The 10,908-nt window shown below is 53.9% G+C and overlaps 2 protein-coding genes across 3 annotated transcripts in view; both read right to left on the bottom strand.

Annotated features, from left to right (window-relative positions):
* Positions 1–7,510, bottom strand: part of AKT2 (AKT serine/threonine kinase 2) — a 52,411-nt gene extending 44,901 nt beyond the window's left edge. For both annotated transcript variants that reach the window (XM_040445849.1, XM_040445853.1), the window contains exon 1: positions 7,360–7,510. The gene's annotated coding sequence lies outside the window, so the exon portion shown is untranslated. The remainder of the gene's footprint in view (positions 1–7,359) is intronic.
* A 354-nt stretch (positions 7,511–7,864) lies between these two features.
* Positions 7,865–10,908, bottom strand: part of CUNH19orf47 (chromosome unknown C19orf47 homolog) — a 36,840-nt gene continuing 33,796 nt past the window's right edge. The window contains exon 10 of the mRNA XM_040445859.1: positions 7,865–8,073. Within this exon, the coding sequence (XP_040301793.1) occupies positions 8,009–8,073 (65 nt within the window). The 3' untranslated portion in view covers positions 7,865–8,008. The remainder of the gene's footprint in view (positions 8,074–10,908) is intronic.

The following is a 10,908-nucleotide window of genomic DNA, read 5'->3' as shown; positions in this document are numbered from 1 at the left end:
ATAAAATAAAATAAAATAAAATAAAATAAAATAAAATAAAATAAAATAAAATAAATGTCTGACTTTGGATCAGGTCACGATCTCAAGACTTGTGGGTTCAAGCCCTATATCAGGCTCTGTACTGACAATGCGGAGCTGGAGCCTGCTTCAGATTCCGTGTCTCCCTCTCTCTCTCTCTGCCTCTCCCCGGCTCACGCCCTATCTCTCAAAAAAAAAAAACATTTAAAAATTTTAATAAAAAATATTTTAATAAAAAATATTTTAATTTTTTTAAATCTTTATTCATTTTTGAGAGAGAGAGACAGAAGGTGAGCAGGGGAGGAACAGAGAGAGGAGACACAGAATCCGAAGCAGGCTCCAGGCTCTGAGCTGTCAGCACAGAGCCTGACGCGGGGCTCGAACCCACTGCGAGATCATGAGCTGAGCCAAAGTTGGATGCTTAACCAACTAAGCCACCCAAGCGCCCCCCAAAATAAAGCATTTTTAAAAACACCACCACCACAACTAATGACCTCAGAAACAGTGGCCATGGCATTGATCAGAGGCAGAAGAGTCAGTCTTAAAGAAGCAAGCTTAACCCCAGATAGAGCTGGGTTCAAATTTCATGTCTGTTACCAACTAACACTATGACTTTGGGCAAATCTAATAACCTGCATGGGCCTTCATTTGCTCACCTATAAAATGGGAGGAAAGTTACACTGAGCTCCCAGGTCATGGTGAGTACAGGTGAGAGCAGGCGCTTCAGGCCTTAGGCCCCAGAGCAGGGCCCAGCACAAAAAGGCCACCCTGCTAGCTCTCAGCAACACAGCATTCTATGTAGCTTTCTGTGCCTCAGTTTCCTAACTACCAATGGCAGTGACTCTTACCCACTCATAGGCTGCTGTGCCGGAGCTCAACGCATGCGCAGGCTGCTCAGCGTCATGTCTGGCTTGAGGGGGGCCAGGGGGCCTTGGTGACGGGTGTGATGAATATTCCTCCCTAGCCCTCCCCGGCAGGAACCTCACTCAGCTAATCCTCACTCAGCTAATCGGCCTGCCACCTCCTCCCACCGCTCCATCAACAAGCCCAGGCTGGGTGCATCCAGAGCCCCTTGGCTGCTCTCAGATGCCCAACCTGACCCCGGCTGATCATCTCCAGCGGCAGCACGGATCCACTGGAGCACCGTCCCAGGAGGCCCCACGTCAAGCACTTTCTGACAAATGAGATCCCTGAATCCACCCTACAGCCCCGCTTGGAGGGGATGTTCCCATTTCCACTAAGCAAAATGCACCTCAAAGAGTTGACTGACACAAGGACACCAGGGTTCCACAGCAACCAAGGGAGAGGCCAGGAGCAGGGTGCAAACCCAGGTCGGCCCGGACCACGACGCAACAACCCACCTTATGATGAAGACCTTGAAATCAGGCCAGGGAGGGCTAGGGAGAGAGGCGACAGAGCGGCAGCTGCCCCAGTCCCTTCGGAAAGGGCTCACGAGGTGGCAAACCAAGGCAGGCTTGGATTTCTGGCCTCACCCTTAGAAACAACATCTGCGGACGAGCTTCCTGGGCAGAACGGCTGGGCTCGAGGAACTTCCTGCACGGACCTCTACATGTAGGTCTTCCCTTAGCCAACCCCGGAGCGCCTTGCTGTCCCCTGCTTCACGCACCCAGTGCAGCCAGGCTCTGCTGCGGGTGCTGAGTTGGCGGTGGGTCCTGCCCCCAAGGGGGGCCAGGCCCGAGCTCCCACCCCCCCCCGCCCCCCCCACCCCAACCCCCCCCACCCCCCCCACCCCCACCCCCGCTCCCTCGCTCCCTCCCTTCTGGTCCTGCTCCCAGGGCTGTCTCCCCTAGCTGGGCCTCTTGCTGCTTGGCTGGTTGTCCAGAAGAGCCTGCCACGGAACCACCCCACCGTGCAGCCCAGAGGCCTGGTGGTTGAGAGCCTTCCACTGAGAGCTCTTGGGAAGCTGAAGAGAGGCCCAGGGAGGGGTGTCCCTAGTCCTCCAGAGGCCTGGAGATCAACTGCAAAAGACATTCCTTTCCATCCCTTCCCACCCCAAAGGCTTTCTCCCCAGGAGAAAGACCCCAGAAGGTTTGCTCTGAGGGTCTCCACTCCTTCCAAGAAGACAGTTCAGAGACAGGCTGGCCCCTCTTACTGCACTAAGTATGAGGCTCAGGTGCAGGATTAGAAGCCACTTTCACCCCACAATTACCAAGCGCCTTGCTGGTTTGGGAAGACTCTGGAGCCACATTGCCCAAATTCAGAGCCCGTCCCCAACACTGCCAGACCCGGCACAGGTTACCAAGGTTCTCCAGGCTTCTGCGAGGTGGGAATCAGAGCCGATTCCTCCTCAATCTCAGGGACCTTCACTCAAGTCTTCCCATGCTCCTTTTACAGCACTCTAATCCCTACCTATATGTCACCTCCTCCAGGAGGCCCTCCCTGAACACCCCAGCTAAAACACAGTAATATCCCCACACTCTTTCCCCTGATCCCTATTCAGTTTGCCTTCATAACACTTATCACAAACTGATATCCCGCCACAGATTTGTTTGCTGGGCACCTGTCGCCACTAGAAGGTAGGCCCCTAAGGTCCGGTCTTCCAAGTTCTAGAGCCACACCAGGAATGTGGCAAGCCCTCTGGCATACAAGCCGAGTGGAAGGTAGAATCAGTCAAGCCTTCATCAGGTATCCGTTGTTCTGCACGGTTATTTGATATTAAGCCCAGCTGTTTGCATTGGGGAGGGGTAGGCACAAATCACCTCACCAAGCCTCCCCCCATCTGTCCCTAAACGGAACAGCCACGGGCCCTGGGGAATGCGGTGTGAAAACCACAGAGGAGGGAGGCGACCATCACCCTTGGCCGTTTCTAAGGCAGTGATTCTACTCAAGGGGGAAGTGGGAGGCATGTGAAACTCCCAGACCGGCTCTAAAATCCACCCCCCACCCCAGGCAAAAGCCTGAGTGAGAACCTCTTATGGCAAAAGGCACCCTCTAAATCTGACCACGCTGCTCCTCAGAGCAGTCTGCAAGGCTCTGACCCCTGCCCGCTCGCAGCCCCTGGCCTCCCCTCCCACACCCGCCCCCTCACTGAGGCCTCTGTGCCACAGGTCCCTGACCTGACAAGCTTTCAACTCTAGCACTGTGGTTCCCCCCCCACCATGCCCCAAGGCTGTTCCTTCTCCTCACTCACCTGGTCGATCTGGGATCAGCTCCGAGGCCTTCCTGACAGCTCAACTAAGGAAGCTCCCAGTCACACCTCATTTTAACCCATTGCCCGGCACCTCCCTTTAACCTGTCATTTCTTCACCAGGTTTAGGGCTTGTCTCCCTCAGCTCCATGGAGGTGGCGCCTCTGTTGAGTGTACCACCATGACCCTGGCACCTGCACACAGCAGGTGCTCGATAAATGACAGCGGATCACCAAAAAGCTTCAGCTCTGCAATGCCTTAGGGATCAAATGCACACTTCTCCCCCCACCCCGCCCCCCCCCGTGGCTCTGCACAGGTGACTCCCTCCAGCACTTCTGCTACTCACCCTGCTCACACCCAACCTTCTGCCTCAGCCTTCAAAAGGGCTGTTCTCACCTGGGTTCAAGGCCCTTCCTGCTACTCCTGGTGGGCTGTGGCGGAGATTCAATAAAAGCACATACAGGAAGGAGGGTTAGAAAGAGCCTGCCGTCTGAAAAGGAGCTAGGTAGAGTCTGACCTCGGAGGAGCTCTGGGCAGCAACTGTGTGGGAGGAGGAGGCAGCCTGGGTACTGCATTCGCCACTCTTTATTTGATTATACGTCCCCACCCCCGCCCCAACCCTCCAAAACCTGTTTCCTCCTTGGGAAAATGGAGATGCTAATTTCAGCCAGGCCCTCCTCCCGGTGTTCCCTGACAAGGATCTGTAACCGGGGAAGGGCCTTCAGAATCCTAGCAGAAATAATGAAGAATTACAATTGCTAAGATAATCTGAGGGCTCATCGTGTGTCAGGCACTCTTCTGAAATAGTGAGAACAGGAAACGTTTGCTGGAGACTGTTAGGCCAGCAGGGCTGTAAATGCTTTCCACAAATCAACCCATTTACCCTTCACAACAACCTACCAAGGGGAATTCTCATCCCAAGACCCAGACAATGAAAGCTCAGAAAGGTTGAGGAACCTGCTCAAGGTCACACAGCCAGGGAGTGGTAGGGCCAGGTTGGAACCCCATGCTCAGATAATCACTTCAGTGTAGCTCTTTACAGGGGTTAGAAACCAGGACACGGGTTCCTGGATTCTGGCTGGGCCAGGCTGGGGAGCTGGACACCAGGACGCCTGAGAGGACTGAGGGTAGGGTGGGGGGGAGGACACCCTGAGGATGCCCTCAGGACTGCCGACTGAGCAGCTGCGCAGTGCCACGCACCATTCTAGAAGCTTCTCGTGGCTTGACTCGTGAAATCCACACAGCAGCCTCAGTGGGGGCCGTTCAGAGCCCACTGCACAAGGGGTGAACACTGTGGCCCAAGGTCACACAGCCAGAATGTGAAGGCACCAGAACCTGCACACAGGCCCACCACACCATCTTGCGCAGGGACATCTAACACCAGGGCCCCTGGTAGCTAGGTCATCCCCTGCATGTCCCCCCTGCTGTTCTCTCCTGGCCCCCAGCACACACTATGCACCAGCTTCAAAGACGCCCTGGCTCAACTCTGAGTGGGGGGACCAAGTTTCACCAGCAAGTCCAGAACCGCTGGACTGGCTGCCCGCAGAGTCCTGGGCTCCCAGGCTAAACGGAAGGGCAGGCCCAAGGGTGCAGCTGGCAGGGTCCAGGGGAGGGCCTTGGAGGTCACAGAGACCCACTCCAGGTTGGCACCTGGTGAACAAAGAACGCATGACACCAGGGGCAAGCTGACCTGAGTTCAAAGCCCAGCCTGCCGCCTAGGGTCTGACAGAGGGCAAAGCGAGTCTTCCTCTGAGCCCCAGTGTCTCATCCCTCAAAATGGAGAGAGACACCATATCACCCCCGGGGGCAACTAACCCACTGCTCTAGTTATGTTGTCAACAAGAGGTTCACTGAGGCCAACCAGGCCCACGGGTTCCTGTCACGGTTCTACTACTTCTGGCTGTGACACAGCAGGAAAATCATTTCGCTTCAGTGTCTCAGTTTCCGTATCTGTAAAATGGGCATCACACGCCTACCTAGCTCTTAGGACTCTAAAAAACAGGCATTATCATACTTACCCCATAGGTGTGTTTTGAGATTTAAATGAGGTCATGGGTCTAAAAGGGTTGCCGCATGCCTGACATAACAGTGGATGTCTATTCACTGGCTCTGGAAAGGATTTGCCTGTCTGTTGTTTTCCCCTTCTAAAACAGAGATCGTGACAAGAGTACATGTGGCTCTAGGATGTGAGTGTTCAGCACGCTAATCCGGGTGAAGCATTCTGAATAGTGTGTGGCACACAGAATCCACTCAATAAACATCAGCCATCAATCTCATGATTATTGTTTTTATTGCTGCTGTCAACCCCATCCAGCAAACCCTCTAAAAGTTGGCAGGAGGCCAGAGAAACAAACCCCAGGTGGAGAAAAGTTCTACAGAGCCACCACAGTCTCGAAGAGACTCCAGGGCCATTCTCTAGGAACCACAACCACAGAAGCCAGTCAGCTTGGAAGCCAATGATGTAGACCAGAAGCAACCATCTGCCCCCTTTGACCGTATGACCGGCCCACGTTAGCCAGGTCAATCAGGGACTACAGCCAGCCCTCCCGGGAACTCCAGACCCAGGGCAAAGGTTACCGGGAAAGCCAAGGTCACAAGTTGGCCTAGGGAGCAGGGGCAGTGGCTCCAAGCACCCACCCAGTGACCACAGTGAGAAACCAGATCTGTGGGGGATTTGGCTACCCGAAGTCCTTCAGAGAAATCTGAAGGGTCGGGCTGGGCCAGGGTCCCCCCGCCCAAATCCCCTTGGCCTATGATGCAGAGAGGAACAGCTGGGAAAACAGCACTCAGCCTCACGGCCGCCCAATGGTGAAGCCAACTGTTATCGCCTGGTGGGGAGCACAAACATGGCACACGACAGAAGGCTGTACAGCTACCCTAGGGGGGACACAAACAGCCTCAGGGCCAGGATGGAGGAGCCCACCATGATCTGTTTTGGCCTGTTGGGCCCCTGGCTCATCTGCACCCCCCCCCCCCCACCACCACCACAAGGTCTGGCCAGGACTGAACTCCCAGTGCTTCTCTGTGAGGAGAAAAGTGAACAAGGTTGAAAGGCAGACCACAGAGGACCCACCTGATTACTCTAGCAGAGGCCTCTTGCTGAGCCCAAGCAGCCACCAAATGAGAGGATGCGGGTCTTCAGAATCCCAAGGATCAAGATGTCCCCAGCCACCTTGCCTTGTCAGAAAAGGTGTTCTTCTAAATACTCCTTCCTCCTAAGGCTTAACAAGCAGACCCAGGGGACATGGCTCCTCGAATCTAAGCTCAGTACCTCCTCCCCTCCCTAATACGGAGCAGAAAGCTCAGGAACCTTCAGACAGTGGCTTCCAAGACATCTCCTGCCCACAGAATCAAAGGATTTGCTCCAGGGGTACCCCACACACCTTAAAATAAAGCTTAATAATATGAAAAGGTTCTGCGGTAGACAACAATCCCCCCATACAAAAAGTGACCATACAATTTCCCCCCAAAGTCATCAAGAAGTTCAACAGCGATCCTCCCTGCTCTAGCTCAGGGTAAACCCCCAAGCCCCACCCACCAAACTCGGGAGGCAGAAGCCCTTCCTCAACACTCCGCGTTACAGCCCTCCCAAGATACTCCACAGAACACCCACTGGGGGCTGTCCCCCACCCCCGCCCGTCCTCTCAAAGATTATAAACAGCACAACCCTCCTCCTTTGATACAGAGCTCCTCCGCGCTCTCGGGATGCCCCCCCCCGCCAGCACTTAAGTGGTATAACCCACAAGGCACTACCCCGGCCGCACTTGGTACGGCTCCCTCCCCAGCAGTTCCCCCACCTCCCCAAACACGCTCAAGGAACTGCTCCCACAGCCCCGAATAGGTACGGCCCCCTACACTCGGTAAGGCACGCACACCGGTCGGGCTCTCCCTTCCCATCCCACTGCCTCAGCCCCCAGCTCTTCAGTGGTTCGGTCAACGCACTTTGGTGTGGCCCCCCCCCCCCCTGCGCCGCCTCAGTGGTACGGCCGGCCGCCCCCGCCCCCGGCCCCTCAGGGCTAGTCTGACCGCCCCCGGCGCGTCCGCCCCCAACTCAGTTCCGGAAGGGGGGCCCCGAGGACCGCGGTCCCCGCCCGGCGGGCACTGGTGGTACAGCCCAGTGCCGCACTGCGGGGGGTCCGGACGCGACCATCGTGGGGGGGGAGGCGCTCAGGGACACGCGCTGGCGCACTCACCTGTCACCGGCGGCCGCCCAGCCTTTCCGGCGGGGCCCTACTCCCGCCCATCGCCACGCTGCGCTTGGTCCCGCTCCTTGTGTTTCCTGGCGGCGGCAACTGCAGCAGCAGCGGCAACGCCTTCTCCGAGCCAGGCCCAACGGCTCGCGCGGCCCCCCCGCCCCCTCCCCCCGGCCCCCGCTTACCGCCCCCTCCCACCCTCTGGCCGGAAATACCGCCCTCTCCCGCCACAAACAGGAACTGACGTCAAAGAGCGAGAGATGAACTCGGAGAGCGCTAGAGCGCAAGCGCAAGAAAGGGCAAGAGGCTGACTCAGAGCAGGACGCATGCGTACAGCAGGCAAGTTTGGGTCGATGTGGGTTACGGAGGTGCCACGCGCAAGCGCCCGACGGAAAGAGGAGACAGGATGGCGCAGGCGCAGTAGGACTCTGACACCCGCTTTCCCTAATGTCTCACCGCAGTGATACTTCCCGGCAGCCCCTGGTCTTTATTTACATACGCTTTGATCTCGCTTTACTGTGATCTCGCCTTTCCTCCCAGTTCCGAGACTCTTAAAGAGCCCCGGAGCGGGGGTTTTGAGAGTTGTCTTTTCAGTGTGTCCCCTCATGATGAGTATAGGCTCTGAAGCCTCACAAACCCAGCTTTGCATTCATTCCCTTGCTGGTGATTGTAGGCAGAAGACTTGACCGGTTTTCTGTGCCTCTGAATCCACATCTGCAAAATGGAAACAGAGCTGTGTCACCAAGCTATTGGACTTTTTAATGTTAAACAGAACACTTTATATCAATTAAACATTCTGTGACTCCAAATACTAACCCTACCTGCTCATCATATACAGTATGTGCAATTAAGTAGGGATTGGACTTTTATGGGGTAATTCGGGCCTGCAAAGGTCTTAAAATCGCCCTGTAAGAAAAGAGCTTTGCACAGACCCTGGCCCACTTGTTAGCTAGTGTACTAGGCCCTATGAGACATCTGTCTCCCAGAACTTTCTCATAGGTTGGGTAGGGCCTGCTGTCCTCAATTTGGGTTCCAGTGTGCCACGGAGCTTGGCAAGTAACACATTGGTTAGTGCATACTTCTAGGAGGCATAGCTGGGAAGTGAAGAATCTTAGGTCCACCTAAGTCTGTGAGAGTGATGCAGAGGCAAGTATGGCTCAGAGGCGGGCCTTAGGTTCCCCAGAGGTAAACCTAATACTGGAACTCGACCTCAGCTAATGGGTTTTCCGCTTGGAACTTGCTGTTCTATATTCCTTCTTCATGGGCTTCCCCCATCACAGCCCTGATTTTAGTGTCTTACTGTCTGGTGATAGGTCTGTCTCCTCCACTGCACAGAGCGCCCCACCAGGGAAAAGACCGGGACTGTCCCAGTCATCACTGTGTAGCTAACACTGCCCAGCCAAAGTTCTGGCACAGAGTATGCTCTTGCAGATTTTTTGTTTCAAGAATTAACCCCGGGGCGCCTGGGTGGCTCAGTCGGTTAAGCGTCTGACTTCAGCTCAGGTCACGATCTCACAGTTCGTGAGTTCGAGCCCCGCGTCGGGCTCTGGGCTGATGGCTCAGAGCCTGGAGCCTGCTTCCGATTCTGTGTCTCCCTCTCTCTCTGCCCCTCCCCTGTCTCTCTCTGTCTCAAAAATAAATAAACGTTAAAAAAAAAAAAAAAGAATTAACCCTTCTGCTCTCATCTAGATTCAAGATTACTGTGGCCTACCCTCTTTGCCCCTTTCCATGCCCAACAGTTCATGGCCCATTCCCCTATTTCTGAGTCTTCCTTGAGCTAACTGGAACCCCTGTCCTCCTGGGATGGTTTACAACACATGGAGGATCTCACTGAAGCCTTGTGTACAAACTCCTTGGGGTATCAGTAGTCAAGGGTAATGACCTAGTACACACATAGGTATACTTACCTGTAGATAGATAGATAGATAGATAGATAGATAGATAGATAGATAGATAGATAGAGATACCTGTATGAAATGAAAGTGCCATCAAATACTATTTACTCATAGGCACCATACACTCGGATTTTTTGTTGTTGTTGTTCAGTGCTTTTTGAGGCCCTGCTGAACTGATTTTCTGACCCTCTACAGGGTCTTGCCTTTCAGTTTGAAAAACACTGGTTTGGGGGTGAACAACACTCAATGGCTTTGGAGATAGGCCCTAGTTCTAATCCTGCCCTTCCTGCATCCTTTCCTGTCAAAATAATTTCACTTCTCTGAGCCTGCCTTTCTTCACTGAAAAATAGTAGCAATAGAATTTATTTAGGGGCGCCTGGGTGACTCAGTCGGTTAAGTATCTGACTTCAACTCAGGTCATGATCTCACAGTTCGCGAGTTTGAGCCCCGCGTCAGGCTCTGTGCTGACAGCGCAGAGCCTGGAGCCTGCTTTGGATTCTGTGTCTCCCTCTCTCTCTGCCCCCTCCCCCGCTTGAGCTCACGTGCTCGTTCTCTCTGTCAAAAATGAATAAACATTAAAAAAAAATTTTATTTAGCAATTGTAACAGGCCAGTTTCTGTTCTTGACACAGTCCCACCAATGCTGTCCTATTGCTGTCAACACAATCTTGGAGGTTAGGTGCAAATTAAAGGGCTTGCTCAGGATCCCAGGACACTTTAGGGGTAAGGCAGGATTTGAACCCAAGCAGTCTGATACAAGAGTCTGTGCTTTGAATTCATATCATGCTATAAAATGGGAAGTGATAGCCCTGTTTCTGCCCCATGTTGCTTCTTAATTATCTTAATTTGGAGCTTCAGTCTCTCAATTTCCAAATCAAGGGTGATTGAGGAAAAAATTCCCTAAAGCCCCAAATCATTCTATACCCTTTCATCTATTCAGCAAACTCCCCGCCTATAACTGTAAATATGGGCGGCACAAGCACTTCTGGGGAGATGGGCCAGTAGCTTCTCATCTGAAGGTTGCCCAAAGGCCTCTTGAATCTGAAAACAGTGATTAAGGATCCTTCCCTGAGGGGCCAGTAGGCTCTGGTTCGTGAGTTTGAGTCCCAACGAGTCCCATATCAGGCTTTCTGCTGTCAGCACAGAGCCCACTTGGGATCCTTTCTCCCCCTCTCTCTGCCCCCTCTTCTCTCTCTCTCAAAAATAAACAAACATTAAAAAACAAAAACAAAAAGCCAAACCCTTCCCTGAGGGAAGGAGAGGGTATCTCCTCCAAATCCCCTTTTGTCCCCAGAGAGCAGAAATCAGGCCCTAGAGTTCATTTCAACCCTTGTCAGAGTTTGGGCTGCCAGTGCATGGGCCAGCCAGAAAGAACCTCTTTAGTAGCCCCAAATGGGGAGCTTCCACTCCATCCCCATGGGGTTGGGGGGGGGGGGGGTAGTCTATGGCAGTGGTGGAAGTGGTGGATCTGGCCACAAGGGGGAGCCCTCCCTGTCACACGGGGAATCTAGAGAGGATTCCAAGAGGACTCCGATGTAACCCCCTTATTCATCCTAAGCAGAGCATTTTCAGGGGAGAAAGTCCATAGCACTGATCAGATTCTCAAAGAAGTCTGGAACTGTTTAAAAAAAAAAAAGCGGGGGGGGGGGGGGGGC

The sequence above is a fragment of the Herpailurus yagouaroundi genome, unplaced genomic scaffold (genome assembly GCF_014898765.1).
Source record: "Herpailurus yagouaroundi ecotype Mexico unplaced genomic scaffold, PumYag 194, whole genome shotgun sequence".
Lineage (NCBI taxonomy): Eukaryota > Metazoa > Chordata > Mammalia > Carnivora > Felidae > Herpailurus > Herpailurus yagouaroundi.
This window is presented reverse-complemented; position numbering and strand designations above follow the sequence as displayed.